Source organism: Camelina sativa, chromosome 11, assembly GCF_000633955.1.
Source record: "Camelina sativa cultivar DH55 chromosome 11, Cs, whole genome shotgun sequence".
In the NCBI taxonomy this organism is placed as follows: Eukaryota; Viridiplantae; Streptophyta; class Magnoliopsida; order Brassicales; family Brassicaceae; genus Camelina; species Camelina sativa.
Window position 1 is genome coordinate 47,055,864 of NC_025695.1, and position 26,218 is coordinate 47,082,081.

Sequence of the window (26,218 nt, forward strand, 5' to 3'; positions counted from 1 at the left end):
ACCAATTCTCAAAAATATTAGTTTTGAAGTTCATTACGCTCTCTTCTAGATTATGAATAATTAAATTAAAATAAAGTTAGATTTTTCTTTTGGCTCCTGAATTAAACAAACAAATTAATCTTCGTAATGTAATCATTTCAATTTGTTTCTATCTCCGTTAATTTCCATATATAAATATTCCAACGGGGACCCAAACTTTATTTTCTTTTCTCAGCCTACCATCATCTCTCTTTCTCTGTCTCTCTCTCTCTCTCTCACAGAAACGTTTGAGGAGAAAACAAAACTTGGTTGTAACTAGTTTACAAATGCAGACGAGTCGGTTACTCTCTTTTTCCTCTAACTCTCCGAGTTTCGGCAGCTTCTCTNAGCTTGGATTGAGATTTTGATAGTGTGTGTTCAGAGGAACCCTAAAAATCTATAAATTAGGGTTTTATGCGGTGAAATTGACGAACAAGAAGAGAAACAAAAACTAGTTATGATGTTTCTGAGAGAAGCTGAAGCTCTTCGAATGGTGTATGCTTTCAGTTTGTGATCTGAATAGACATCTATATTTCAAGTTGCTGCTGCTGCTGCTAAATTAATCAAAAACAGTGACCTGAATAATTTTACCCCTATGAAGACATAGCACATAATTCTGGTGGGGGCCCATTTATACTAAGGCCAATAATGTGAACCAAAGGCCCAACTAAAACTTTTTTTTTTTTTTGCCCGCCCCTCAACTTAATTGGTATTATTTGAAACTACCAATAAGTTACGTACGATTGGCTTAACATTTTTTCTTAATGTCCGATTTATCATAATTATTGTGGTCGGTAAAGCACTGTATTAATGTTTTGCATTCACATACTTATAAATCAATTGTATTTCAATAATTGATAAAAATTGGTGTTGATTAGAACAAAACTTTAGATGCGCGGTAGTAGAAAGTAGAAACCAGTTTTTATTATGAGACAACACATCACGACAACAAGTACAGCCTACAAGATTAACACAACAGTAAATGAACATGGAATCAACGGCTAATATATCTTTAATCATAAACCACATTTCCATAAACCTAAGTGTGTACATACATACGTCATTTTTGTGACATCATTTTAACAGTTGCATATTCCAATTTATAACAGAAGAAAAGAAAATAACTAAACAGATTAAGTTCACGCACTCGGTGATGTGATTGTCATTGTCTGATTAAACGTGACATCGAAGAAGATAAGTAACAACATTTTCTTTTCTTTCCATTGTATCTACTTTTTATATATATAAATCCCAAAGATATATTCTTGACCGATACTAGATTTTTTTTTTTTTTTCTTAAGTGGAAGACTTATCTTATTTTATTTTCCGTTTGTCAAATGTCAAACCAAGTTCATGGTTTATGTTCCTGAGTCCTGACCGATTACCAATTCTCAAAAATATTAGTTTTGAAGTTCATTACGCTCTCTTCTAGATTATGAATAATTAAATTAAAATAAAGTTAGATTTTTCTTTTGGCTCCTGAATTAAACAAACAAATTAATCTTCGTAATGTAATCATTTCAATTTGTTTCTATCTCCGTTAATTTCCATATATAAATATTCCAACGGGGACCCAAACTTTATTTTCTTTTCTCAGCCTACCATCATCTCTCTTTCTCTGTCTCTCTCTCTCTCTCTCACAGAAACGTTTGAGGAGAAAACAAAACTTGGTTGTAACTAGTTTACAAATGCAGACGAGTCGGTTACTCTCTTTTTCCTCTAACTCTCCGAGTTTCGGCAGCTTCTCTTCCACCGTTGACCTCGCCGCGATCGCCGCTCGAGTCGTCGAAGAATTCAGAGATCAAGAAGATACACCACAACCCTCCGACTCTCCCCGACGCAACGAAGACGATGATGATGAATCAGAATTCGCCTTCGACTGTCCGAGCCACGTGTGCTCCCAACCTCTCGTCACCGCCGACGAGATTTTCTTTAACGGTCAGATTCGTCCTCTGAACCCGTACGGTAGCAATGCTCCGGCGAAATATCAGCCGACGCCGCGTCGACGTAGACCGGCACTGAGGAAACTGATGAGCGAGGAATTACGAGATCCGATGGCGGCTTCGAATTCGTCGTCGGAAGCTGAAGAGGATCTAAACGGTGTTCCGCCGGAGACGTACTGTGTATGGACACCGCCGAAACAACCGAGTTCAGGAGAAGATGGTGATGATCTCAAAGGACTCTCGTCTTCTCCGTCACAGAGCAAGATCAAAAGCAACTCAGCTGGATTCTCGAAACGTTGGAAGCTGAGGAATCTTTTGTACGTTAGAAGCAGCAGCGAAGGGAACGAGAAGCTCGTGTTTCCGGCGCCGGTTAAGAAGAGCGATGAGAAAGAAGAAGAAGAAGAGGAAGAGGAAGCGTCGTCAAAGGTGGTGGCCGGAGAAGAAGGAAGGGAAAGGGAGGAGACGAAACGACAGACGACTTCGCCGTATAGGAAGGATATGATTGGAATATTAAGAAATGTCAATGGGCTAAGTCGTCATTTACGTCCTTTTTGATGCTGACGTGGCTCTCCTTAGACGCGGACTTTGGGTGGGCTTCCGTTTCTTTCTTTCTTTTTCTCACTTACTTTTCTCTCTTTTTTTTCTTTTTTTTTTTTTTTTTTTTAATTTTAATTTTTTCTCTCAACCTTTTTCTTTTATTAGTTTCCGAGAAAATCTTGAGTGTTGGGCGAGAAAGTAAATATTTATTTTATAATGTGTCGGTTTTGGATTAGATTTGTATAAGTTTTTGGTGGTTTGATTATTGGAATGGAGACTAATGGCCTTTTATTCAAATAAAACTTGTTGTTCATCGTCATTATGTTGAATTGTGTAAGTTTTTAAGTTACTTAAATTTATGTGAGTGTATGAATTTGGATAAGTGTTGTAATGTTTAGAGTTTAGAAACAAAGAAAGTTCTGTGGTCCATTAACGTGGGGAGTCTCTCTCTCGTATACCTTTTTGAAGAAAAAGATAGAGATGGATTTGTTAATTTGGATTTTTAAGTTTTAGGTGGATATTGTAGGATTGTTTGGTTTGCCTTGAGATCTTCTTGTTCAAAATTTTCCTATAAAGAGATTTGTGTTCACACCATTTGGTTGAGGTGACTTGAGTCACCCTAATTCCTAATCTACATTATAGAAATAGTGTATTCAGAAAAGATATATACTTAATTTAATAGTTAGTATTCGTTGATTCATTCATCTTTTATAAATTCAAACTTCATCCTTTGGTGTCTTGTCTTGTTTCAAAAATATGTTCAGTGGAATCAGCAACAAATTCAAGTGAGTTGGATTACGAATCTGGAGATGTGTATACTGGTAATTTTATTTAATAATTTTTATTTTATTGTGATTAGTCAGTGAAATGACAAATTGAAATGGGACTAGCTAGAGTAAAACGTACGGTGCAACTGTTCCTATCATATAGTAATGTCACAGATCAGAACCAATCGATTTTATTGTCCGATTTCATTACACAATAAAGCATCAAAAATAAACGTCTTATCAGCCAAATTAATTAAGGTTTTTTTTTCGTTCAGTATTAGCAACAGTTATTGCTTAATATGAAATCTAAAATACAATCTAAAGTAGTATTATTATAAGCTACAAGTTGTACATCATAACACTAGACAAATCAGGTTAAATTATGAAAAAGAATGACTTGCAAGTTACGATTAATGATAACTTAGAAACCTTTTTTATCATAAACCGACCAATTCTTTTCCTAGTAAGTTTATCTCAAAAACATAATAACTACAAAATAATGAGTCGACAAAATCAAAATTGTTGTTGGTTCGAAATAGCTTTTGCCAAACAATCAATTAAATCTAGTGTGAAGGTGTTTCATATATGACTTACAAGTTAAAATTGTTCCTAATGATTTTAGCGGTGGGAGTAGGTTGGTTTACAAGATTGCATTCTCTGTCTTTATCCCTACTCTAATATGAATACGATCCATGCCTAATTTTTCAAAATCCAAGTTTTATTTCATGTAAGCGTATTTGGCAATATTTTAATCAATCAATATCTCAAAACAATTTTGTGGTTTCCATTTATTTAATGAATAACCGAGGTGCCAATTCCCAAGCAACAAGGCAAAAAAGTAGCACAAGGTGATGATGCTGCAAACTATCTCTACTCATGAAGCCGAGAGGCTTCTCAAGAAACAGATGAGGACGACAACAGGAGACGGAAACTCTACCGATGAAGCCTCGGAGGCTTTTCAAGAAACCTAAATAGGCATTTGTTTTTACCATTCTAGGTTTTTTAACTTTAAACGGAAGGCTTTGGTAAAAATGGTTTCAATTATTGGTTTGGCTTGTTCGGATCACAGATACATTAGTTTACAGTTTTACACAATTCATAATCCTCCCAAAAGAGCTATTAAGTACTAACCCATTCTCTACACTAATCTTGTTCCCGCATTTTTTTTTTCAAAACACTTCACTAATGTTCTTCCAACAACCAATTTGTCAGGCATGAACTGGCCTCACACCAGAAGAAGAAAGCTGCACAATCGCCGCGTATTCACGTGCCCACGAGTCATAGTGAACAATCTCTTCAAGAGAAGGTGATGTTACCAACTCGTTACGATGTTTATCGCAAGTTAATTCCACAACCTTGAAGATATCCAAATAGCTTATCCTGTAAACAAAAGTAAGAATATAAACAATCTTGATTCGTTTCAAGAATTTCGTTTGAGATGCCCAAAGAGAAAACAAGAGTCTTACTTTTCATCAATGAACATTTCAACGGCTTTCTCATTGGCGGCGCTGAGAACTCCAGTCATTGTGCCTCCAGCTCGTCCAGCAGCATAAGCAAGATCCATGGATGGGTATTTCACATTGTCTGGTTTCTTGAAAGTCAACGAACCAAGTCTGCCAAAAATCACAACCGTAATCAAGTTTTGGTTTTAGGTGCTGAATGCTGCTGATAAATAGGGTGTCTAATCCGGTTTAACTGATCCAAACCAAAACATTAGCCAAATAACCAATTGCAAAACCAAACCGAAGACCGATTGGGGAATCTTCAACTAAGCTTAGCTTCACACCTGATAAACAGAGAGTATATATGTGGTTTGCTTACTTGCAAAGGTCAAGTCTTGGCCAAGTTACTTCAGAACAAGGAACTCTATCCGGCCATGACATGGTGTAGTGAATTGGTAAACGCATATCAGGCCAACCCAATTGAGCAAGTACAGATGAATCCTGTGGAACAAAACAAAATACATGTTATAAACTTTGAAACCGGAAGACAAAAAATGCAGTTATTTAGTTGTCAGGCAAGACCTGTGTTTCAATCATGGAGTGTATGATACTTTGAGGATGAATGACAATCTCTATATCGTCATACTCAGCTCCAAACAAATAATGTGCTTCGATGACCTCAAGACCCTGTTTCAAGAAATCAAGAATTTATCTACCTTGATCAAAAGGTACTTTCAAAAATCAGAGTTTAAACTTGAGGAGAAAATGATGTTAACCTTGTTGAAAAGTGTAGCCGAGTCCACAGTGATTTTCTTTCCCATGTTCCAGTTTGGATGCTTCAACGCATCCGCTACTTTAACTTCCTTCAGCTTTTCAACAGGCCAATCCCTATTTCAACATCCAATTAACATTTCCCATTAACCAAATGAGAACTGAGAAAAAATATATGCAGAGAGAAGAATATTGAAACAAACCTAAAAGCTCCACCAGATGCAGTCAAAATTATCTTGCGCAGAGCGCCTTCAGGCAAACCTTGAATGCACTAGAGAACATAAAAGAAGAATTTTTACTTAAACTGCCAGATGTAGAAATTGCATCAAGACCAAAACTTATGTCAATATGAAAGTAGAGGTACTTAAATTCTATGTGAATTATGATACCTGAAATATAGCAGAGTGTTCTGAATCTGCCGGAAGAATCTTAACATTATGTTTCTTGGCAAGCGGAAGCACGAATGGACCACCTGCGATTAATGTCTCCTTGTTTGCAAGAGCAATATCCTTTCCTGCTTCAATTGCAGCAACCGTAGGCTGCATTAAAAACAAACAACAAGCTTTATCAATTTACTTTCTTATTCCTATTCTCTCAATACAGTTTTACTAACAAAAAAACTGGAGAATATACCTTTAGTCCTGCACAACCTACTATTCCGGTAACAACAGTGACAGCTTCAGGGTGTCGAGCAACCTGTTGATGAACATAAGTAAGAAATCGATGAGGTTAGAAACTTTGTGAAAATCTACACTACAATCAAAACTAACAAATGCACTAACCTCAATCACTCCTTGCTCCCCTGGGATAATCTCAGGTTTATAGTCCAAATCAGCTAAAGCCTCTTTAAGCTCGTTTATCAGTGATTCATTTCTAACAGCAACCAACGCAGGTTTAAATCTCCTTACCTGCCACCATTCAAAAGAGGGTAAAAGAACCATAATGTAGACTTTTCTCGAGATCACTGAAGGCAAATAAAACTAAGCCAGAACCTGATTTCTCTGGACTGATTTGCTATACTATTAGTTTACAGTATATTATTATATATGCTACTTTATCATTGAATTGAGTTATGACATGAGTCAAAAATTTACCTGATCAGCAAGGAGAGTAACATTGGAACCAGCAGCTAGAGCCACAACTCTAAATTTGTCAGGATTCTCAGCCACAATATCCAATGTCTGCAAAATGGAAGTTCTTATCTATAAAAATGATCGAATAAAAACTCATTCTTCTTCATAACACAATTTATAGTCAGGTCCTACTCAAGAATTGGACAATAGTGCCTTAATCTAACTTCATGGAACTAAACTCATCTGGCAAAGAGTAAGAAGAAACCAAGAAACAGATTTAAAAAAAACCTGAGTGCCAATAGAACCAGTAGATCCAACGATGGAGATGGGTTTTGGTCCATCCCAAGATTGACGAGGCGCCTCAGGAACAGCTCTCCCAGGCCATGCTGGAGGAGGAGAAGATTGCTGCTGCACTTTCACTGAACACTTGACTCCTTTTCCAAAGTCTCTCCCTTGATTCCTCCTCCTCAAACCAAACCCACCTGTAAAACACTCAATTTTAAACATTCGAAGCTAAAGCAACCTAAAAGTTCTCAAATTGAAGAAATTTACAAAGAACTGGGTGTTCCAGCCAACTGGATACGGATCATCCAATACCCAGATGAAGAAATTCACAAGAGCCTTAGTAAAACTAATGAAAGTTTGAAACTTTAATTGAAAAGAGAGTTGACCAAGGAAGAGAGGAAGAAGAAACCTGGGATTTTGGGGATTAGATTGAACCTGGAAGTATCCAAGAAAGAAATAGCAATGGATTCAGCTGGAGATAATGAGTTAAGAGTCATCATCATCAGTCTCTATTAAAAAATCGAATATTTTCCAGAGAACCGCACTACTTTCGATTATCAAAGAAAGAAGAAAAGGAATCAGAGATATAAACAGTGAGCCGAGAGAGAGAGATGAATCAGATAAGAAAAGAATATGGATTGGTAGAGGATCGTAGTAATTTGAATGGTACCAAACAGACTTTGACATTATTTTTTTAAGATTTTGTTGAGAGCCTATTAATGTATTCGACTTTTTTACAAAGAGCGACCATTGTTTAAGGTAACGACAAGTTGTAATTGGTAACATATCCGGTTTTTACAACGTTCCTATCTAGTTTATTTCTTGTTAATATTAATTACTTAAGTATAGTTATTAGTTAATATGCATTTAAAGTGTTAAGGATATATATATTTCTCTTAAAACCCAACAAACGTGTGGTAATTTGATAAAAAAAATGTCTATATTGATTTTTGAAATTTTGGATAGGGATACCTTATTATATGAAATTTAATATGTTTGACTAACATGTTACATGCTGTAACAAAATTACAAATACACATCAAAATCTTAGTTTATCTTGATTCTTGACATGTCTTATAAGTAGATATGGTTAACGTGAAGTGAACTTAGTGTCGTCCATTTTTAAAAGGCACCATTACACTCAAGATCAAGTTCCGACTCTTACGAATATAGAAATTTGGCTAATAGACCGATTAGTTGTGGTGTAATGATTAAAAAAAAAAATAGATATGATTGACTGACAGTTTACATGCCGTAAGAAAATTACAATCCACATGTCAAATGTAATTTCGCTCTTGACATGCATATAATATTTTGTTATAATTTTATTGAAAAGTACTTCGATTCTTTGCGAACAAAAAATAGTATGAGCATTTTATCAAGGAAAAAAAAAGATAATAGTATAAGAATTTTCTATACTTCTTATTAGAGTCATGTATGTTCGATTGTGTGATTAAAAATCTTGTTGTATACTATTAAGATCACCCGTTCAAGAAGATTATATTGCATTGTATTTTCTATTTTGTTTGAATGGTGCTTTGTTTTCGAAGAAAATATTACTAATTTGCCCCATAAAAAGGAAAAGAGAAAGATAATTTACTTTACTTTAAGTGGGTAAAGCGTTGTTTATGATGATTACTCTCTCTCTCTCACGATACAGTAGTGTTTTTGTGGATACAGAGATAATGAAGATAATGGTAGATGAGTCAGTACTCATTAATGCTAATGGTTAGTCTGAACTCTGAAGTAGACCAAGTGCTACGTTAACTGACACATGGCAAAACAGGAAAGAAAGAACGTACTGTAATATTTATTTACCTATGGTTAATTAACTTGTTTCATCCCATTAAACTCTTCGAATTCCTTCCCAAATCATGATATATGCATGTAACTTTTTCTTTACACCCTTCGGAAATCGGAGACTGATGAATTATTGCGTTAAAAACTATTGGGAAGACAAAAACACACACATAATTAGGGTTTACTCGTAACTCGTCTCTTCTATTTACTTCCTCTCTCTCTTCCTCTCTCTCTTCCACAAACATTGATGTTTTGAGATATTTTTTTGTCCTACAAAAATTGATATTTTGTAATCTTCAAGAAGTAATCATCAATGTTTGTGGAAGACAAGTAAAAACCAAAAAAACACAAAAAAACAAAAAAACAAAAGTGTGAAGACTAGTAAACCTAATTTGATTACCTAATTATAATTGATAATGGTTTGTAAAAGCATTCTCTCGCAAAAGAGGCAACGTACAGAGAATGAAACACGATCGGCCAAGTTGTCGGATCTTGATGTTCTTGATTGTCCGGTTTGCTTCGAGCCGCTCACAGTTCCTACCTTCCAGGTTATGTTTCCAATCGTGCATTTGATTTTGTTTCATGTGGTATTTTGATTCTCTTTGTTGGGTATTCTTATACCGAATAAGGTTTTAATTTTTAATTTGATTGTAATTAACTCGTTAGATCTTTTTTTTTGCACATCATCAGTGTGATGATGGACATCTAGTTTGCAGTTTATGCTTAGCCAAAGTGAGTAACAAGTGCCCTGGTCCTGGGTGTGATTTACCCATTGGTAATAAGCGATGTATCCCAATGGAGAAGGTTATTGAAGCAGCCTTTGTTCCATGTCGAAATGCTGAGTTTGGTTGCACAAACAGTTTCTCTTATGGGAAAGTGTCAAGTCATGAAAAGGAATGCAACTACTCTCAATGCTCTTGCCCTAACCTCGATTGCAATTACATTGGCTCATACACCAGCATCTACAGTCACTATATTTCTAGCCATCTTTACGAAAACATGACTTGTTCCTTTCGTTCGTCTGCCCTTGTTCGGATAAACATTAACGAAAAGGTTTTAGTTCTTTATGAAGATATGGAGAAACTATTATTTGTGGTTCAGTGTTTCAGGGAGAAACAAGGTGTTTATGTTACTCTTCGAAGTATTGCATCATCAACTCCAAAAGAGAAGATTTCGTACTGGCTTTCCTGTAATGTTGATGGACACACACTTGCTTACAAATCACCAGAAATGAAGAGGTTTCTTGAAGTGAGTTCTCATCAAATCCCCGAAGAGAGTTACATATTTTTCCCTAACAGTTTATTGTGTGGTGAAATGTTGGAGATGAGTCTTTCCATCGTGATTTTCGACGGAGAGTGGCTCTAGATATGATTTGGTTTGCCGTTAAGACTTACGAGACGTTCAATTTCTTAGTTGTTTAAGACCTTGTTTGTACTTTGTAGTAGTAGTAGTAGTACAGTACCTCTCTTTGATTTATGGATAGAAATATAAATCAGACGACGCCATTACCTCCTCTTCGTTTGATCGCACACACTATATACACCCACATTAGGCTTTTGTTTTCACCATTATAGGAAAGGATTTTTATTTTAAACGGGAGGCTTTATTGGTTTGGCTTGTTCGGATCACAGATACATTAGTTATATATACACAATCCATAATCCTCCCAAAAGCGCTATTAAGTGATACACTAACCCATTATATACACTAATCTTGTTCCCACATTTTTTTTCAAATCACTTCCACTGATGTTCTTCCAACAACCAATTTGTCAGGCATGAACTGAACCCGCACCAGAAGAAATCGGCACCATCGCCGCGTATTCACGCGCCCACGAGTCATAGTGAAGAATCTCTTCAAGAGAAGGTGATGTTACCAACTCGTTACGATGTTTATCGCAAGTTAATTCCACAACCTTGAAGATATCCAAATAGCTTATCCTGTAAACAAAAATGAGAATATAAAAGTCATTCTTGATTCATTTCAAGAATTTCGTTTGAGATGCCCAAAGAGAAAACAAAAGTCTTACTTTTCATCAATGAACATTTCAACGGCTTTCTCATTGGCGGCGCTGAGAACTCCAGTCATTGTGCCTCCAGCTCGTCCAGCAGCATAAGCAATATCCATGGATGGGTATTTCACATTGTCTGGTTTCTTGAAAGTCAACGAACCGAGTCTGCCATAACCGATTCAGTTTCAGTTCAGTTTATCTAAACAAACTAAAACCATACTGAACTAGATTAGGGAATTTTTCTTGGAGGTGACTAAAATCTCCAACTAAGCTTAGCTCCACACTTCAGAGTATATATATATATATATATATATATATATATATATATATATGTGGTTTGCTTACTTGCAAAAGTCAAGTCTTGGCCAAGAGCAAGGAACTCTTTCGGGCCATGACATGGTGTAGAGAATCGGTATACGCATATCAGGCCAACCCAATTGAGCAATTACAGATGAATCCTGTGGAACAAGACAAAACACATGCGAGACAGATTTTTACCGGAAAGACAAAAAATGCAGTTATTTAGTTGTCAGGCAAGACCTGTGTTTCAATCATGGAGTGTATGATACTTTGAGGGTGAATGACAATCTCTATATCGTCATACTCAGCTCCAAACAAATAATGTGCTTCGATGACCTCAAGACCCTGTTTCCAAGAAATCAAGAATTTATCTACCTTGATCATCAGCGTACTTTTAAAATCAGAGTTGAACATTGAGGAGAAAATGATCTTAACCTTGTTGAAAAGCGTAGCTGAGTCTATAGTGACTTTCTTTCCCATGGACGTCCAGATTGGATGATTCAACGCTTCAGCTACTGTAACTTCCTTCAGCTTTTCAACAGGCCAATCCCTATTTCAAATTCCAATTAACTTTTTCCATTAAGCAAATGAGAATTGAGAAAGAAAACAAAAAATCTATTGCAGAGAGAAGAATATTGAAACAAACCTAAAAGATCCACCAGATGCAGTCAAGATTATCTTGCGCAGACCGCCTTCAGGCAAACCTTGAATACACTAGAGAACATAAAAGAAGAACTTTTACTTAAACTGCCAGATGTAGAAATTGCATCAAGACCAAAACTTATGTCAATATGAAAGTAGAGGTGCCTTCAAATTTTTATGTGAATTATGATACCTGAAATATAGCAGAATGTTCTGAATCTGCCGGAAGAATCTTAACTTTATGTTTGTTGGCAAGCGGAAGCACGAATGGACCACCTGCGATTAATGTCTCCTTGTTTGCAAGAGCAATGTCCTTTCCTGCTTCAATTGCGGCAACCGTAGGCTGCAGTAAAAACAAACATTAAGGTTTCTCATCTTTAACTTTCTTTTTCATATTCTTTCAATAAGGTTTGATGACAAAAGAAAAGTAGACTATATATATACCTTCAAGCCAGCACAACCAACTATTCCGGTAACAAGAGTTACAGCTTCAGGGTGTCGAGCAACCTGTTGATGAACATAAGTAAGAACTCAATGATGATAGAAACTTTGTGAAAAATCTACACTACAATCAAAACAAACAAATGCACTAACCTCAATCACTCCTTGCTCCCCTGGAATAATCTCAGGTTTGTAGTCCAAATCCGCTAATGCTTCTTTAAGCTCATCGATCAATGACTCGTTTCTAAGATCAACCAACGCAGGTTTAAATCTCCTTACCTGCCACCATTCAAAAGAGGGTAAAAGAACCATAATGTAGACTTTTTCTCGAGATCACTGAAGGCGAATATAACTAAGCAAGAACCTGATTTCTCTGGACTGATTTGCTATACTATTAGTTTACAGTATATTATTATATATGCTACTATCATTGAATTGAGAAATAATACAGATTACCAAGTGGTCTGAACGAGGAATTGGAGCTGTAAGTTACCACATGAGTCAAAAATTTACCTGATCAGCAAGGAGAGTAACATTGGAACCAGCAGCTAGAGCCACAACTCTAAATTTGTCAGGATTCTCAGCCACAATACCCAATGTCTGCAAAAATGAAAGTTCTTATCCCCATAAAAATGATGCAACAAATAACTCAGTAACATGCTGATCGTAAACTAAAAAAAAACAACAACACAATCTCTAGTCTAGTACTACTCAAGAATTGGACAATCATGCCTTAATCTAACTTCATGGAACTAAACTCATCTGGCAAAGAGTAAGAAGAAACCAAGAAAGAAACAGAGTAAGAAGAAAACCTGAGTGCCAATAGAACCAGTAGATCCAACGATACTGATGGGTTTTGGTCCATCCCAAGATTGACGAGGTGCCTCAGGAACAGCTCTCCCAGGCCATGCTGGAGGAGGAGAAGATTGCTGCTGCACTTTCACTGAACACTTGACTCCTTTTCCAAAGTCTCTCCCTTGATTCCTCTTCCTCAAACCTAACCCACCTGTAAAACACTCCAAAGATGTAAACTTTAAAACTCTCGAAGCTAGCTGGATACGGATCATTCAATACTCAGATGGGAAAAATTCAGACGAGCCAAAGTAAAACTAATGAAAGTTTGAAACTTTAATCGAAAAGAGAGTTGACCAAGTAAAAGAGGAAGAAGAAGAAACCTGAGGAGAGTTTAGGGGTTAGATTGAACCTGGAGGTATCCAAGAAAGAAAGAGCAACGGATTCAGCGGGAGGTATTGAGTTAAGAGTCATCATCATCATCAGTCTGTATTATAAAAAATCGAATATTTTCTAGAGAACCGCGCTACTCTCGATTATGAGTGAATGAAAAAAAATGGAATCAGTGATTTTATAGTGAGCCGAGAGAGAGATGAATCACAAAAAAAAGAAAATAATATCTGGATTGGTCGGTTCGTAATTTATAATTTTATATGGTACCAATAGATTTTCACATTATCTTTTAAAGATTTCGTGGAGCATATTATTTTTATTTTTGTTTTTTCTTTTGCGCTAATAAAATTTTAATTTATGAAAGAGATTTTTTTTTTTTTTTGTTTTCATAATTTTGAAAATTTTCGTTTAAGTGTGGTAATTGATAAAATGTCTATATTGACAATAGTTTTTTGATATGAATAATCTTATTATATGAAATTAAATATGTTTGACTAACATGTTACATGCAATGCTGTAACAAGATTACATACCCAATCACCACAAGTGAAGAGGTATGTTGAAGTGTATTTTCAAATCCCCGAAGACACTTTCATTTTTGTGCCTAACATTATATTGCGTGATGATGAGACGTTGGACGTGCACATTGGAGCATTGTATTGAACTTAAGTAAGAGTCACTAAACTAATCCACTCGTCTTTTACAAGTTTATGGATGTTGATGGTTGATGATTGGTTGTTACAAGTTTATTTACAATTTTAGTGTTTAGACAATGGGCCTTAAAATATAAGAGCTTAAGGCCCAAAATGATAGAGCACCAAAACAAAAACAAAAAACAAAAAAAATCAGACGAGACGCCATTATCTCGTCTTCGTGTGACCACCACACAGAGACACTCACCAAAACAAGAAAAATAAGATAGAGATGAGTTTTTGAGTTTCCAATACCTGATTTACCCTCATCCTCATCGTTCTCCCCTCTCGAACGATTTTTTTCCTTCTCACTTGGGATCTGTCTATAGTCTCTTTTGCCTCTTGGATTCTTACCAAGGTTGGTGAGCTGCTATGGCAACTCATCAGCAACCACCAGCTCCTTCCGATTTTCCCGCTCCCGTCGATGATAAATCCCAGATTTCAGGTTCAATTTTATTTCCTTAGGTCTCAGGGAACAATTTCTCAGTGGTTTTTGCATTAGGATTGCATAGTTATGGGTTTAATTGATTTAGTTAGCCCGAAGTTGATAGAGTAATTGGATTCATCATCGAGTGATTGATATTTTACTAATGTTCTTGTTGATTAATGTGTTGTTGTTTACGTACAGAGGCTACAACAAAGCCTGCTAACGAGGTTCAGCAAGCTACTACTATAGCTCAAGAAACTTTTAAGCAGGATCCTCCAACATCTGTGTTTAAGAATTCTGAACCGATACGGGAGGATCAAATTCAGAACGCTATCAAGTTCCTTTCGCACCCGAGGGTTAGGGGATCTCCTGTTATTCATAGAAGATCTTTTCTTGAGAGGAAAGGTCTCACTAAAGAAGAGATTGATGAAGCATTCCGCCGTGTTCCTGTAAACACCTTCCTCCTTTTCCTTGCTTCTTTGTTTTTGGAACTCTCATTCCTCTCCTAGTTTCAATAGCTTACATCTGTGATTAATCTGTTTTTGTAGGATCCACCACCAAGCTCGCAGACTACTGTTACAAGTCAAGGTAAACTAAGCGAGGACATGTATTTGTTTGGTTATTCCTATGATGATTACTATACTGGAAGCTAATTGTTATGTTTTCTTACAAGCAGATGGACAGCAAGCTGTGTCAACTGTTCAGCCACAAGCTATGCAGCCTGTGGTAGCTGCTCCTGCTCCACTCGTTGTTACTCCACAGGCAGCTTTTCTCTCTCGGTTTCGCTGGTACCATGCTATTCTTGCTGTTGGTGTACTAGCAGCTTCTGGTGCCGGAACAGCTGTTTTTATTAAGGTATCGTGAACGTTTCCCTCATTATATGCAGTGTGTTATGTTATGAATTTACTTGGTACATCGAGTAAATTGCTGATGGTTAGGCCATTAATGAAATGGAAGCAGACTGTATAGAATTCACTATTCTTAGCTTAGGTAACGAATTGCATAACTCTCACATTCTGTTTCAACTATACCACCAGAATATAGTTGCCAAGAACTTTGATGAAAACAATCCCTGTAAGAGTTTATTAGGGTGTCAGAAACTTGTTACTGTACCTCTCTTACTGATTGCTAGATGTGTTTTAACGCTATGCAACTTTATAGTATTAGTCTCCTTCTACACAATCAAAATCTTTATTAAGTTGAGATTTGTTTGTTTCAGAAATCTCTCATACCCAGATTTAAATCCTGGGTCCAAAGAATTATGTTGGAAGAAGAAGCTGACCCTCTGAAGAAAGCTGATGCTAAACCTAACTTAGCTGAAGAAGCAGTAGCTGCAGCCAAAGCTGCTTCTGCCGCTGCTTCTGATGTTGCCAGGGTTAGTCAGGAGATGATGATAACAAAGAATGAAGGTAGATGTGTTTCTGTAGTTTATAATGTAGACAGAGTTTCTCTTTTTCTGTGACCATATCTGGACTTTTCTTGCATGTTCCTTCTTATCCTCTAAATTCAAATCTGTATATTGCTTCTTCTCAGAGAGGAAATATTTCGAGGACTTAACGCACCTGTTAGGTGTCCAAGTACAAGAAATGAAGTCATTGAGCAATAATATTCGTAAGCTCGAAGGTAAGTGTTAAGTCTCAGTATTCATACAATTAAGTTTGAACAACTCTTATCAGGAGTCATGGAGGGTCTTGTTACCTAATGTTTGGTTGATCTTAAGAGTCATTGTTAAAGCTTCTTGATCTAAAGAGTATTCTCCTATTTCTCTTTTTTTACTTTCAGGACAATCCAGCAACATTCCAAAGATTTATTCAGCTGATCAAGAGGTTTATAATGGTTCAGTCACTGCAGCAAGGGTGAGTTTTAAGGTTTTGGTTTGATAAAACTTTGATTCATAGATTAGGGGATTACAAAACACAAAGAAAACCCAAAAGCACCCCAAAGAGAACAGTTTTACTTCCTCCCTGATTGCTGATAGATCTAAATAGTCTGATGTAAACCCCATGGAAAAACCGCATCAACTTGAACTTGATAATTAACTAATAGAATTACGTATCATAATGCTTTTTGTAACATTAGGAACGTTGATATGTGATGCAGAAACCCTATACAAATGGCAGCAACGTTGATTATGATACACGTTCAGGTTCTCTCTCATACTCTTTCTATATCAATCTGCGTTACGGTTTATTGTTTTTGGTTAGATTAATCTTTCTAACTAATGGATAATACAGCACGATCTGCATCTCCTCCTGCGCCTCCAGCTGATACTTCTGGGCCCCCTCATCCAAAGTCATACATGGATGTAATGTTCTGAAATCTCCTAAGTTCGCTGCAGAATCATGGATTTATAATAAATTTTATCCTTTGAATTCCTAATAATCTTTGTAACATAAACTTGAATATTGGTGATGCTGCAGATAATGTCTATGATCCAGAGAGGAGAGAAGCCTTCAAACATTCGGGTAAGCTGACACCTACAATCCTTCCTCGCAACATTTTTAGACTAACCATAATTTTTTGTTGTGACAAACTTATTGCACTTAAACTCTACAGGAGATTAATGACATGCCACCCAATCCGAACCAGCCACTATCAAATCCACGCATAGCTCCCAAATCTAAGGTACAAACTGAAGACGTCCCTGAATGTTGATTTAAAGCTGCGTTCTTTGTAATGAATCTTGGTCAAATGTGTGGAACTTGAAATTATTATCAAGATCTCTTAAACTCGTGTTCTCTCTTGTTAACAGCCTTGGGACAATGGCCAAGCACAGCAAGACGAGAGTTCAAATGGTCAATGGTGGCAACAGAAAAACCCTAGATCCACGGATTTCGGCTACGAGACAACAACAGCGGCACGTTTCACCGCTAACCAGAATGAAACAAGTACAATGGAACCAGCAGCTTTCCAGAGGCAACGGTCATGGGTACCTCCACAACCACCTCCAGTTGTCATGCCAGAAGCAGCTGAGGCCATTCGCCGTCCTAAGCCACTAGCTAAGATAGACCAAGAAGCAGCTGCTGCTAGTGATGACCAGACAGGTGTGAGCGATGAGTTACAGAAGATCACTAAGTTCTCTGAATCTGGTGGTGATGGATCAGAAAGTATCCAGATCACAGAGATACAAGAAGAATCAGAACAGCAACATATCAGCCCAGAAGGAAACTAAAAACAATAATTAGGGTCTCTTGATACTATGAAGTTCGCTTGTAAGAAAACATGCATTTAGGTCTTGGGATTTATCACCACCTACCTTCTATTAAATAATATATATCTTGCTACACAAGTAAAACTCAGTCATTCGATGATTGCTTTGCTTGCCTTTATTTTCTCATATATTAAAACTTGTAATCTTGTATCACACATTACCATTCTAAGCTATAAGAGAGACTGTACATAGATGATATAGAGAGTAACATTTGGTTCCAGGCACGGCAACACAACAACTAGGAGGAAGCGTGAGTGAAGAGCCTGTAAGAAGAAATCAAAGCGCTGACGGCAAACGCCCCAAAAGCTAAAAAAGAAACCGCGACGGAAGCGGTTGCCATCTGAGTAAACTCGTCTTTGCCCCAATTAGAAACCCAATCATCAACTCGAGTCGCAGCACATGAAGACGCCGACATTAGAAGATATGCAACAAGCTATAAATCATCAGAACAAAAAAAGAGGTCATTCATTAGAAATCCATAAACACAAATTGCTAAAATGTTTAAAAAGCAAACACTCACTTGATCCATGGAGAAAACAAATAAGTCGTGAAATCCACAGTTTATCATATAAGTCTCTTTGGCGATGTAGCAAGCAGCGTCACAAGCTTCAAACGCAGAGTAAACGAATCCTATAACGTTCACAGCCAAACAATACCTACAAAACAAAACAAGGTTTGTGGTTGATCATGATCTGATTCATGATTTCAATTTTGTAAAGTTGTGAAGAAGAACAGAGAGAGAGAGAGAGAGAGAGAGAGAGACCTGTACTCTTTGTAGCGATCATAAGAATCGCCGCTCCAACCTTGAGTTTTATCAGCGGCCATGATCGAAAACGAAATCACACACAAAATCACTTCGGTAATTCTAAACCCTAGCGCCGTCACACTAACTAACTCGTCTCTCCTCGCTCTGTTCACCGTCGTCGCCGTCGTCGTTCCCAATTCTCTGTCATCAACCTTCCTAGTCGTAGTCTGTGTACCATTATCTTCTCTCACCCAGCGATTAAACACTACCATAGACGACGGAGACTTATCCGAAGAAGAAGAATTAATCGGAGCTCTCGTATTCCTCTGATGTTGTCGTCGCGGCGGCGGATACTGAGGAGGAGGAGGAGGAGGAATCGGGGAAGGAAGAGGAGAGAACTGATTGAACTTGTTACCGTCGGATACCGTCGCCGCCGATCTAGGAGGATTCTCGATTTTGAACGGAGATCCTTCAGGAGAAACGTAACGGCTTTCCGGTAAATCTCCGGCATCTGATAACGGAGAATGAAATCGAAGAGGAGAGTGTGGTGACTCGTTGTAACTATGCTCTTCCGAGTTCGATGATACAGTCCGCTTCATCTTCATCACCGATTCGGTTTGTTCTCCGATCTCGGAATTTGATTTTTTTTTTTAATTGCAGAGAGCTTTTGTGTGTTTGTTATGGGAGGTAGTGTGAGAGAGAAAGTGAAGGGAAGAGGAAAAATAAACTTTTGATTTCTTTTGTTTTTCCCGGCAATAGAAGAGAGAAGAGAAGAGACTCACTTTTTAGATTTCTTCGTGGAGAATTAAAACCCGAGAATGATCCAGTGTGATGCATGTCTATTTGTACCTGAACCTAGATATTATTTAACCATTGATGTTACGACACGTCATCTTCTAACGCAAATAGAATGATCCTGTATGACGCATGTTCTTGTGCACCTAGGTGTTATCAACCAATGATATTGTACCGCGTTAGTTTATGACGTAATCATAAGATGTTTTGTTGATTTTTTTTGTTTCTGTGTGCATGTGTATTGTTTTTGATTTATTTTCTCTTTTCATCATCCATAGGATNATATATATATATATATATATATTGCGAAGTTTTTATGATTTCATTTTTTTTGGGGGTATAATTTACAAATCAAAAACACAAGCCGATAGTACTTTGAATAAAAATGAGCACAAAAGTTAAAGGTAGTCTAAGAAAAACACATAAAGAAATAGGAGAATATACACTAAGACGACGAAGAAGAAGCTAAAGTAAAGCATCATTGATCATCACTATCAGTTTTGTATTCTGATTTCAATCGTGTCAAATCTTTTATAGTTTTTTGAGCATTCCCCTTTTGAATCAAATGTCTTCTAACTTTAGATTTAAAAATAGTTAAATGAAAGTAAAAAAAAATATCAAAAGCAATTTTTTGCCTTTTGTTCTTTGTTTAAAGCACAAAGCAACCCACCCACTCCTATTTATTTTACTTTTTTTTTTTTTTTTTTAAATGTCTTTACCAAATGATTCTTTCAAAATCCATCGTCACAACACTTTCTTATATTCTTACTTTTCCTTTCGATTTAAAACGATCCTGAAAATAACTAAATAAAACTTTGCGAGTTTGAGGGAAGATAAGATTTTTAGAAGAGAGAAATTGTGGTTGTTTGCGCGCGTCTCGGACTTGTTGATGTAAACTCTAAGCTTGAGAACCACTTAAATAAGAGATTTAGTCTTCATCTTGAACACTTAAAGATAAGAAATTTATAGTAAACTACGCTTGTTAAGATACTTGAATTGTTTTGTTCGTAAAAGTGTATGTAATTGTTTATTTCACTTAAAATCTCAATATTCCACTGCATATATCTTTGCCCGTTTGCCGCAATGTATGTTTAATTGTTTTATTCTACTAACAAGTGTATATTGACTTGTAGAACCAATAGAACCAAACTTACATTAGTCACAGTTTGGTGGGTTTGTGCATTCATATACAGCAGAAGCAGGTTGCTTGTACACAGGAACGCTGTTTGCGTCTAACAATCTTACTTCTCCTGGTCCAAAATACAACTCCGAGTGCCTCCGAAGGTCGAGGCCTTGTATACCAGCTTGTAACACAGATAAGTTGTCTGAATCAGGCGAAACAATGACGATCGTGTCCTCTGAGTATTGAGTCTCGAGAATGGACATGAGCTGCGTCACACGCACGAATACATCTGATACACTCTCGTTAGGCGTACCGTCGCTTATAGGAGGAGGTTTTGTCTTCATCGATATCGAGTCCAATGCATACACCTGCAGAGAAAATGAAACCTTAATATTCTTCAACCCTAGCTAGCTTTTGTTTCTTATAGTCTCATTTACATGTTTAAATGTGATGAAATTGTTGAATCTTACTTCTGAAATGGAATCTAGCTTCTTGCCTTCGTAAGCTCCTAATCCACGAGCATCGAGAAAGCTATATTCCGGAACAATATAGCTGCAGAAACAAAAGTGAGCATTTAACATTCAATGTACCATCACAAAGATTAGATTCCATAGTTATAACCTCACTAAAGGAGTAAGAAGACTAATGGAACCATTTTACCTGCGACTAATCCCATTGATGGAGGCAATGATTTCAGCAGCCTGATAAGCTCTCTGTGTAATGGAAGGCCAGAGCCAACAGTTTCGATCACAAGCTCCCATTGCCTTTAACTGTAACGCAGCTCTCACAGTCTGCTTCTTACCTTTTTCTGATAATCCGCTATCAACCGATGTTTTGGCCACCGGGTTTGTGTTGATGATCCCCAAGCTTTCGTAATCAGATTCCCCAGCCCTCACAAGGTAATAACTTGATTCAAGAAAAAAAAACACACATTTGTTTATTATTATTAGCTCACAAGGATTACATATGATTCAAATCTGAGCCAGTTGATCTTCTCTAGAAACAAAATCAAGAACAAGAATCAAAAACAAAATCAAGAACAAAATCAGAAACACAACAACTTCACAAGAGCCTTCAAAGCTAATTACACTTCCAAAACTTAAATCTATCAAACTCTAACTCAGTGCTAAGCAAAAGGGCGAAGATACAAAATACACATTGTTGTATACACAGAAACTGAAGATTAGGGTTTTCGAAAAAAAAGTGAATTACCGATTAGAGAGACGGAGAGGCGGCATTTGAAAGAGGCCGCGTGCGTTGGCTGGTGCGACGGTGAGTGATGGTGTGGCGATACATACGGAGAGAGTCTTGAACAGGTCTCGACGGGTAATAATCTGCGGCGAGGATAGTAAACTTAGAGGAATTTGGTACCTTTCCGACGACGGAGGAGCATGTGCGGCGGTGGTGACCGCCGGCGATGATGATAACATAATTCAATCGTCATCTCAAACGGTATCTCTGGTCCTCCGCGTTTTAAGGGAGACCAAAAAAAAAACTACACTTGTGAACCGCACATTCCGGTTTTGATAATTGGTTCGTTTCTAAATTTGAATCGAGTAAACCGGTAACTAACCACATTGTAATCGACTCGGAATTAAATGACAATTTTACCCCTGATATCAGGTTTATTCATATCAGGATCAGTTTTACTAAAACAAACCTATAACAAGAGAAGAGAAGCTCTGTTTATTACTCTGTTCTTATTAACATCAAATCGTCTTACAGTTTCGAGAAACAATGTTATAAAGTAATCTGTTAAACTTGAATTAAAACTATAACTGTAACAAATTACATATACAATCATTTCAATTAAAAAAGTTACAATCATGTTTCCACTTGTTCATTTTTTTTTCTTTTCTTAATAGGTTTCCTTCCACATAATAATTGTAATAAGAACTTTACCTCACTTTTGATTCTATCTTTTTAACCTATCGATGAAGCACCAGTGGGCAGTGAAATAGCTGATGGAATTGTTAAGCCTCGCTAAGTTCGATTCCAGCGTTCGAATGCCGCTTGTCGTGATCATCTTCATCGTTCCAGTTAGTTGTTTTATAGTAAGTTGCGTATAATATAAGTTGGATTATTCCTGATAGCGATCCAAGACTATTTGGAACCTGTTTTCATGGAAAATAATTAGCTCATACTATAAGGATTTGAGTTTTTTTGTACTTAGAAAATATGATGAGTAGGGTTGAAATGAAGTTTTGTACCAAGATATAGGGGTCGAATTTAAGACATGCATAAATGACCCAAACGACACCGTTCGTGAGGTTGGCTAATGAAAGGAAGAAGGGCATGTACTTCACGCTCTTTGTCTTTATCACAAGTTTCTGCTCCACGTTATTAATTAAAATGTAAGTAATTCACGAGAGACAAAGAGAACAAATAAAAGTAGTAGTTAGTGTATCCAATTTAATTTTTGCGTTTCCGTGATTGATGAACTAAATTAGTCTAGCTAGAAAACAGCATACCATGACGGTGAGAGGAGCAGCATACATGATGACGTTGAAAACAATACACAAGACCCCAATTAGCATAGATCTCTGTTTTGTTGTATGCAAAAAATACAATGTGCAGAAGATCACCACCGTCATGAATATCACCTCGATCACCATAGCTATTGTGATCCTTCTCTGTTACATATATATATTCACAACTTTCACATATCAAAAACTATCCCAATCATCGATCTATCTCGACCTATATATATATATATATATATATATATAGTTTTATCATGCGTGTTGACATTAATTTTGGGGAACTAAAAGGCTTACGCGGATAGCCGAAGTAGCGAAAATGAAGAAGATGGTGACGTAAACGAGTTCCATGAAAAGACCAGTTCCATTAATGGTGATGACGAGGAGACTGTCGGGCTGGACGAAAGGAAGTCCGTAAAATGTCCACATCATGCAGTTTAGAACCGTAGCTACGTATGGATCTGGCTTAAACTCCGACACAGATTTCATCTTCCATATCTTCACAATCGTTGGTCTGCATATATATAATTTCACATATTATTCATATCATGCATTAGCTTAACATCATAGTTCATGCAACAACAAAAATATTATATATATGTATCGATCATGTGCTTACATTGGAGCGCAGAACAAGCCGAAAGAGATCACATTTCCTATAAACATTTAACAGGAAAAATCAAGAAATTAGCATGTTGATTGAATTAAAATTGTGCATGTTTTTGATTGAATTTTGTGAAAGACTTACCGATGATTCCGACGACCGTCCGGGCTGTATGGGCGTCCGTCATTTTTTTTCTTTTGTTACTACGAAAGAAGATTTCTTTTGTCTTCTACAAAAATTTCCAAAGAACTAATATAATATATTTGTGAAAAATAAAAGGAGAAGAAAAACACAAAATGTTGAGATGATTTGTATTCTTCTTTTCGATCGATGATGCTTGTTTATGTATATATTTTTCTTTACTACCTTTAGTTTTTTAGTTTCTGATTTTTGATGAGTTTTTGTTTTGTTTGATGAAATAGCTTCTTTAGTTTATTTTTTTTGTGTGGATTTCTGGGTTCTGTTTTTGTTCTTGTTTTTTGTTTTTTTGGTATATGAATTTTTTTTGGTTTCTGTTTTATGAAGAAGAAAAAAGAACAAAAAGGATTTTAATAGCGAGTCTGTGAAACAGCAGAATCTGAGTAGAGAGTAACAAACGCATGACACGTGGTTTCAAAATTGAACTATGAAACCGTTGACTCCGCTCGTACCCCATGCATGAGAAACACCCGGCTCTTCACTCACATTTAATACCTCTCTCTTTTATTTTCTCAAACATTAACATACATTTACTAAATTACTATCTTTATAATTTCATCAAACTTATGAAACATTCGATCTACATCATAATGAAATCGTGGGCTAAGTTGTGATTTTAAGTATCAATATATCCGAGGAGTATTATGTAGTTGGTCAAGCTCGAATTATGACGATACCACCAAGAGAGAAACGATTTTATTACCGGAGGTAAAAAAAGACTTTAAAATGGAGCAGCTCATTTGATGGATTGTTTGGGTATGATCCAGTTGAGAGACAAGTTTTCACATTAGTGGGAGGTCCAATGAAGCAGCCATTGAGGAGTCTTGACATCCAAGGCATTTGGAATCGCTCTCCAGAAGCAAGGAGTACTGGTTTATGCATCAATGAGTTTATCTATTACATTGCACATGTAGAAAAGAATGATCCGGAGTTCTATGAATTAGTGAGGTTCGACCTTAATTAGACTCGAAGGTTTGTTCATATCCAGATGCCCATAACTGTGAAGATGAATCAGCTCAATGAAGTGAGTTTCGATGAATTGGCTTTGGTAAACTACCAAGGGAAATTAGGATGCATACGTTACAAAAAAGTTAGTGCAGAGATGTGGACTATGGAAGATCATATAGAGAAACAAGAATAGTCGTCTAATATTAAATTATCCAATCACTTATTAGAAGATGGTGACTGCATCGGTGGAGTCACTCCTAATGGTGAGATTGTGATAATGCCAAAGACACTGGTACCTGGTTGACGATGGGGCGCCTGCTGTTATGATCCGAAGCAAAAGAAGAGTTATCATCCTTATCGTATTGGAAAGGAGGAATCAAAATAAATCTCAGATGTGAGTTTTTACGCCCGGATCACATTTGTTCAACTCGTTCCCTTAGTTTATATAGTCTATATAATTAATATACACACTTTTTTTTATCACATTTTGTTTTATAAAAAAATATTTATTTGCACCAGCCTAAGGAATTGCATGACAGTTTTTTTATGATTCTCAATCCTGCATGTATAAGGGAGGTTTCCCTTTCATTAGCGAAAATTTGTCTTAAAGATTATAATATTGATCTTTAAGTTTTAATCATAATTATGCTAACATATAAAGAGTGGCCTGTAAACTCGATTGATGGTTATAGTGTATATTCTTTTCAATTGATGGAACGTTTCTTGTGTTATCTCAAAAACAAGTTTTTAATTGATCATATTACTTCAAATCTTAAGCGCATGTAACTGAAAGATAACAAAGTACCATAGAGACAATAAATTGAAAAACAAGGTAACAAAGAAAAACACTAGCTAGATCGAGAAACAGAGTAACAAAGAGACGAAAACAAAGTAGTGAAGACAGCATCCTTCAACCGCCTACAAGTAAAATTATTTAACCCTTCCAAAATTATTGATGTTTTTTTATTTTTATTTTTTCAGAATATCAAATCAACATATAATAAATAAATAAAGCAATCATTTATTCATGATTTATTGATTATATATACAAGTGGAAGTTGCATATTCCTAGTACAACAAGGAAAAATAAATTATCTCTTATATTTTCCTGTTTTAAAATAGAAAAGTTTATAATCATAAGTACGATGATAACAAGTTGCTAAATTTGCGTCGGTATATATGTTTCTCTGTATGTGTTGAAATTATACACTAGAGATCAGTAAAAAATTATGAGCATAATATTGTTGCCTCTTACTTATTTAATTTGTTCTTTGGTCGTTTATGCTTTTTTTTTTTCTTTTTGTTTTTAAATACTGTTATAGCTTAAAACACGTGAAGAACTATGAAGGTTTAGTTCTTCTTCATAGCAGAATTTCCTTCGGAAATATCTCATCAAAAGGACAATCAGATTCTCGTTCTCTGCTTTGGGCAATAGAAAGCATAAAGAGTCTTGAAGTTTTAAAAGTAATTTTTTGGTTGAATCCAAAAGAATTAGTAGGAGCAATCACTCGTCCTGCTGCATGGCCAAATTTTAAGGTACAATCGGTATTATTGCATCAAGCCTTAACTCTTATCCCAGCTTGGAAAGTAATGGTGGAAGATAGGAAGGCTAATCTTGAAGCAGCACTCATAGCAAAGAGTGTCACCCGAGATGATCGATCACAATCGTACGTAGCTAGTGGCTACCCATTTTGGTTACAGACAGTCTTCGAAGCCGACATAATCCATAGCTTGATTTCGACCTGTATTATGATTGTTTTCGATCTTTTGTATGTGCATA

General features: G+C 36.4%; 8 protein-coding genes and 1 pseudogene across 9 annotated transcripts; 4 read left to right on the plus strand and 5 right to left on the minus strand.

Moving 5' to 3' along the window:
• On the plus strand, nucleotides 1,463-2,880 carry LOC104726877. The gene has a single exon (XM_010445829.2). It carries the CDS (start codon nucleotides 1,707-1,709, stop codon nucleotides 2,514-2,516), a length of 810 nt encoding a protein of 269 aa, XP_010444131.1. The 5' UTR covers nucleotides 1,463-1,706; the 3' UTR covers nucleotides 2,517-2,880.
• Nucleotides 4,287-7,514, minus strand: LOC104726878 (1-deoxy-D-xylulose 5-phosphate reductoisomerase, chloroplastic-like). The gene is made up of 12 exons (XM_010445830.2): nucleotides 7,246-7,514; nucleotides 6,840-7,033; nucleotides 6,573-6,659; nucleotides 6,261-6,386; nucleotides 6,112-6,174; nucleotides 5,868-6,017; nucleotides 5,682-5,749; nucleotides 5,484-5,595; nucleotides 5,290-5,394; nucleotides 5,087-5,208; nucleotides 4,732-4,878; nucleotides 4,287-4,645 (listed from the first exon to the last, which is right to left on the minus strand). Exons 1-12 carry the CDS (start codon nucleotides 7,337-7,339, stop codon nucleotides 4,474-4,476), a joined length of 1,440 nt encoding a protein of 479 aa, XP_010444132.1. The 5' UTR covers nucleotides 7,340-7,514; the 3' UTR covers nucleotides 4,287-4,473.
• LOC104726880 (E3 ubiquitin-protein ligase SINA-like 11) lies at nucleotides 8,993-10,150 on the plus strand. The gene is made up of 2 exons (XM_010445831.1): nucleotides 8,993-9,184; nucleotides 9,327-10,150. Exons 1-2 carry the CDS (start codon nucleotides 9,053-9,055, stop codon nucleotides 9,999-10,001), a joined length of 807 nt encoding a protein of 268 aa, XP_010444133.1. The 5' UTR covers nucleotides 8,993-9,052; the 3' UTR covers nucleotides 10,002-10,150.
• Nucleotides 10,218-13,375, minus strand: LOC104726881 (1-deoxy-D-xylulose 5-phosphate reductoisomerase, chloroplastic-like). Its single transcript, XM_010445832.2, has 12 exons — nucleotides 13,206-13,375; nucleotides 12,843-13,036; nucleotides 12,544-12,630; nucleotides 12,184-12,309; nucleotides 12,034-12,096; nucleotides 11,783-11,932; nucleotides 11,594-11,661; nucleotides 11,383-11,497; nucleotides 11,188-11,292; nucleotides 10,993-11,105; nucleotides 10,666-10,812; nucleotides 10,218-10,576 (listed from the first exon to the last, which is right to left on the minus strand). Exons 1-12 carry the CDS (start codon nucleotides 13,303-13,305, stop codon nucleotides 10,408-10,410), a joined length of 1,437 nt encoding a protein of 478 aa, XP_010444134.1. The 5' UTR covers nucleotides 13,306-13,375; the 3' UTR covers nucleotides 10,218-10,407.
• LOC104726883 (peroxisomal membrane protein PEX14) lies at nucleotides 14,055-17,700 on the plus strand. Its single transcript, XM_010445835.1, has 12 exons — nucleotides 14,055-14,352; nucleotides 14,536-14,783; nucleotides 14,883-14,922; nucleotides 15,011-15,189; nucleotides 15,554-15,743; nucleotides 15,868-15,957; nucleotides 16,117-16,190; nucleotides 16,435-16,480; nucleotides 16,569-16,639; nucleotides 16,755-16,799; nucleotides 16,891-16,959; nucleotides 17,087-17,700. The coding sequence occupies exons 1-12, from the start codon at nucleotides 14,280-14,282 to the stop codon at nucleotides 17,504-17,506; spliced, it is 1,545 nt and encodes a 514-aa protein (XP_010444137.1). The 5' UTR covers nucleotides 14,055-14,279; the 3' UTR covers nucleotides 17,507-17,700.
• On the minus strand, nucleotides 17,638-19,019 carry LOC104726882 (CASP-like protein 4A2). Its single transcript, XM_010445833.2, has 3 exons — nucleotides 18,309-19,019; nucleotides 18,066-18,201; nucleotides 17,638-17,978 (listed from the first exon to the last, which is right to left on the minus strand). Exons 1-3 carry the CDS (start codon nucleotides 18,893-18,895, stop codon nucleotides 17,784-17,786), a joined length of 918 nt encoding a protein of 305 aa, XP_010444135.1. The 5' UTR covers nucleotides 18,896-19,019; the 3' UTR covers nucleotides 17,638-17,783.
• On the minus strand, nucleotides 20,172-21,673 carry LOC104726884. The gene is made up of 4 exons (XM_010445836.2): nucleotides 21,421-21,673; nucleotides 20,869-21,114; nucleotides 20,679-20,760; nucleotides 20,172-20,576 (listed from the first exon to the last, which is right to left on the minus strand). The coding sequence occupies exons 1-4, from the start codon at nucleotides 21,636-21,638 to the stop codon at nucleotides 20,241-20,243; spliced, it is 882 nt and encodes a 293-aa protein (XP_010444138.1). The 5' UTR covers nucleotides 21,639-21,673; the 3' UTR covers nucleotides 20,172-20,240.
• Nucleotides 21,869-23,727, minus strand: LOC104726885 (bidirectional sugar transporter SWEET5). 2 transcript variants are annotated; one of them, XM_010445838.2, is made up of 7 exons: nucleotides 23,659-23,700; nucleotides 23,437-23,521; nucleotides 23,308-23,344; nucleotides 22,986-23,202; nucleotides 22,680-22,841; nucleotides 22,419-22,538; nucleotides 21,869-22,322 (listed from the first exon to the last, which is right to left on the minus strand). In XM_010445838.2, the coding sequence occupies exons 2-7, from the start codon at nucleotides 23,477-23,479 to the stop codon at nucleotides 22,182-22,184; spliced, it is 720 nt and encodes a 239-aa protein (XP_010444140.1). In that variant the 5' UTR covers nucleotides 23,480-23,521; nucleotides 23,659-23,700; the 3' UTR covers nucleotides 21,869-22,181. The 2 variants fall into 2 exon arrangements, with proteins under 2 accessions (XP_010444140.1, XP_010444139.1); XM_010445837.2 differs by having other exon boundaries at nucleotides 23,437-23,727.
• On the plus strand, nucleotides 23,918-24,713 carry LOC104729044 (annotated as a pseudogene).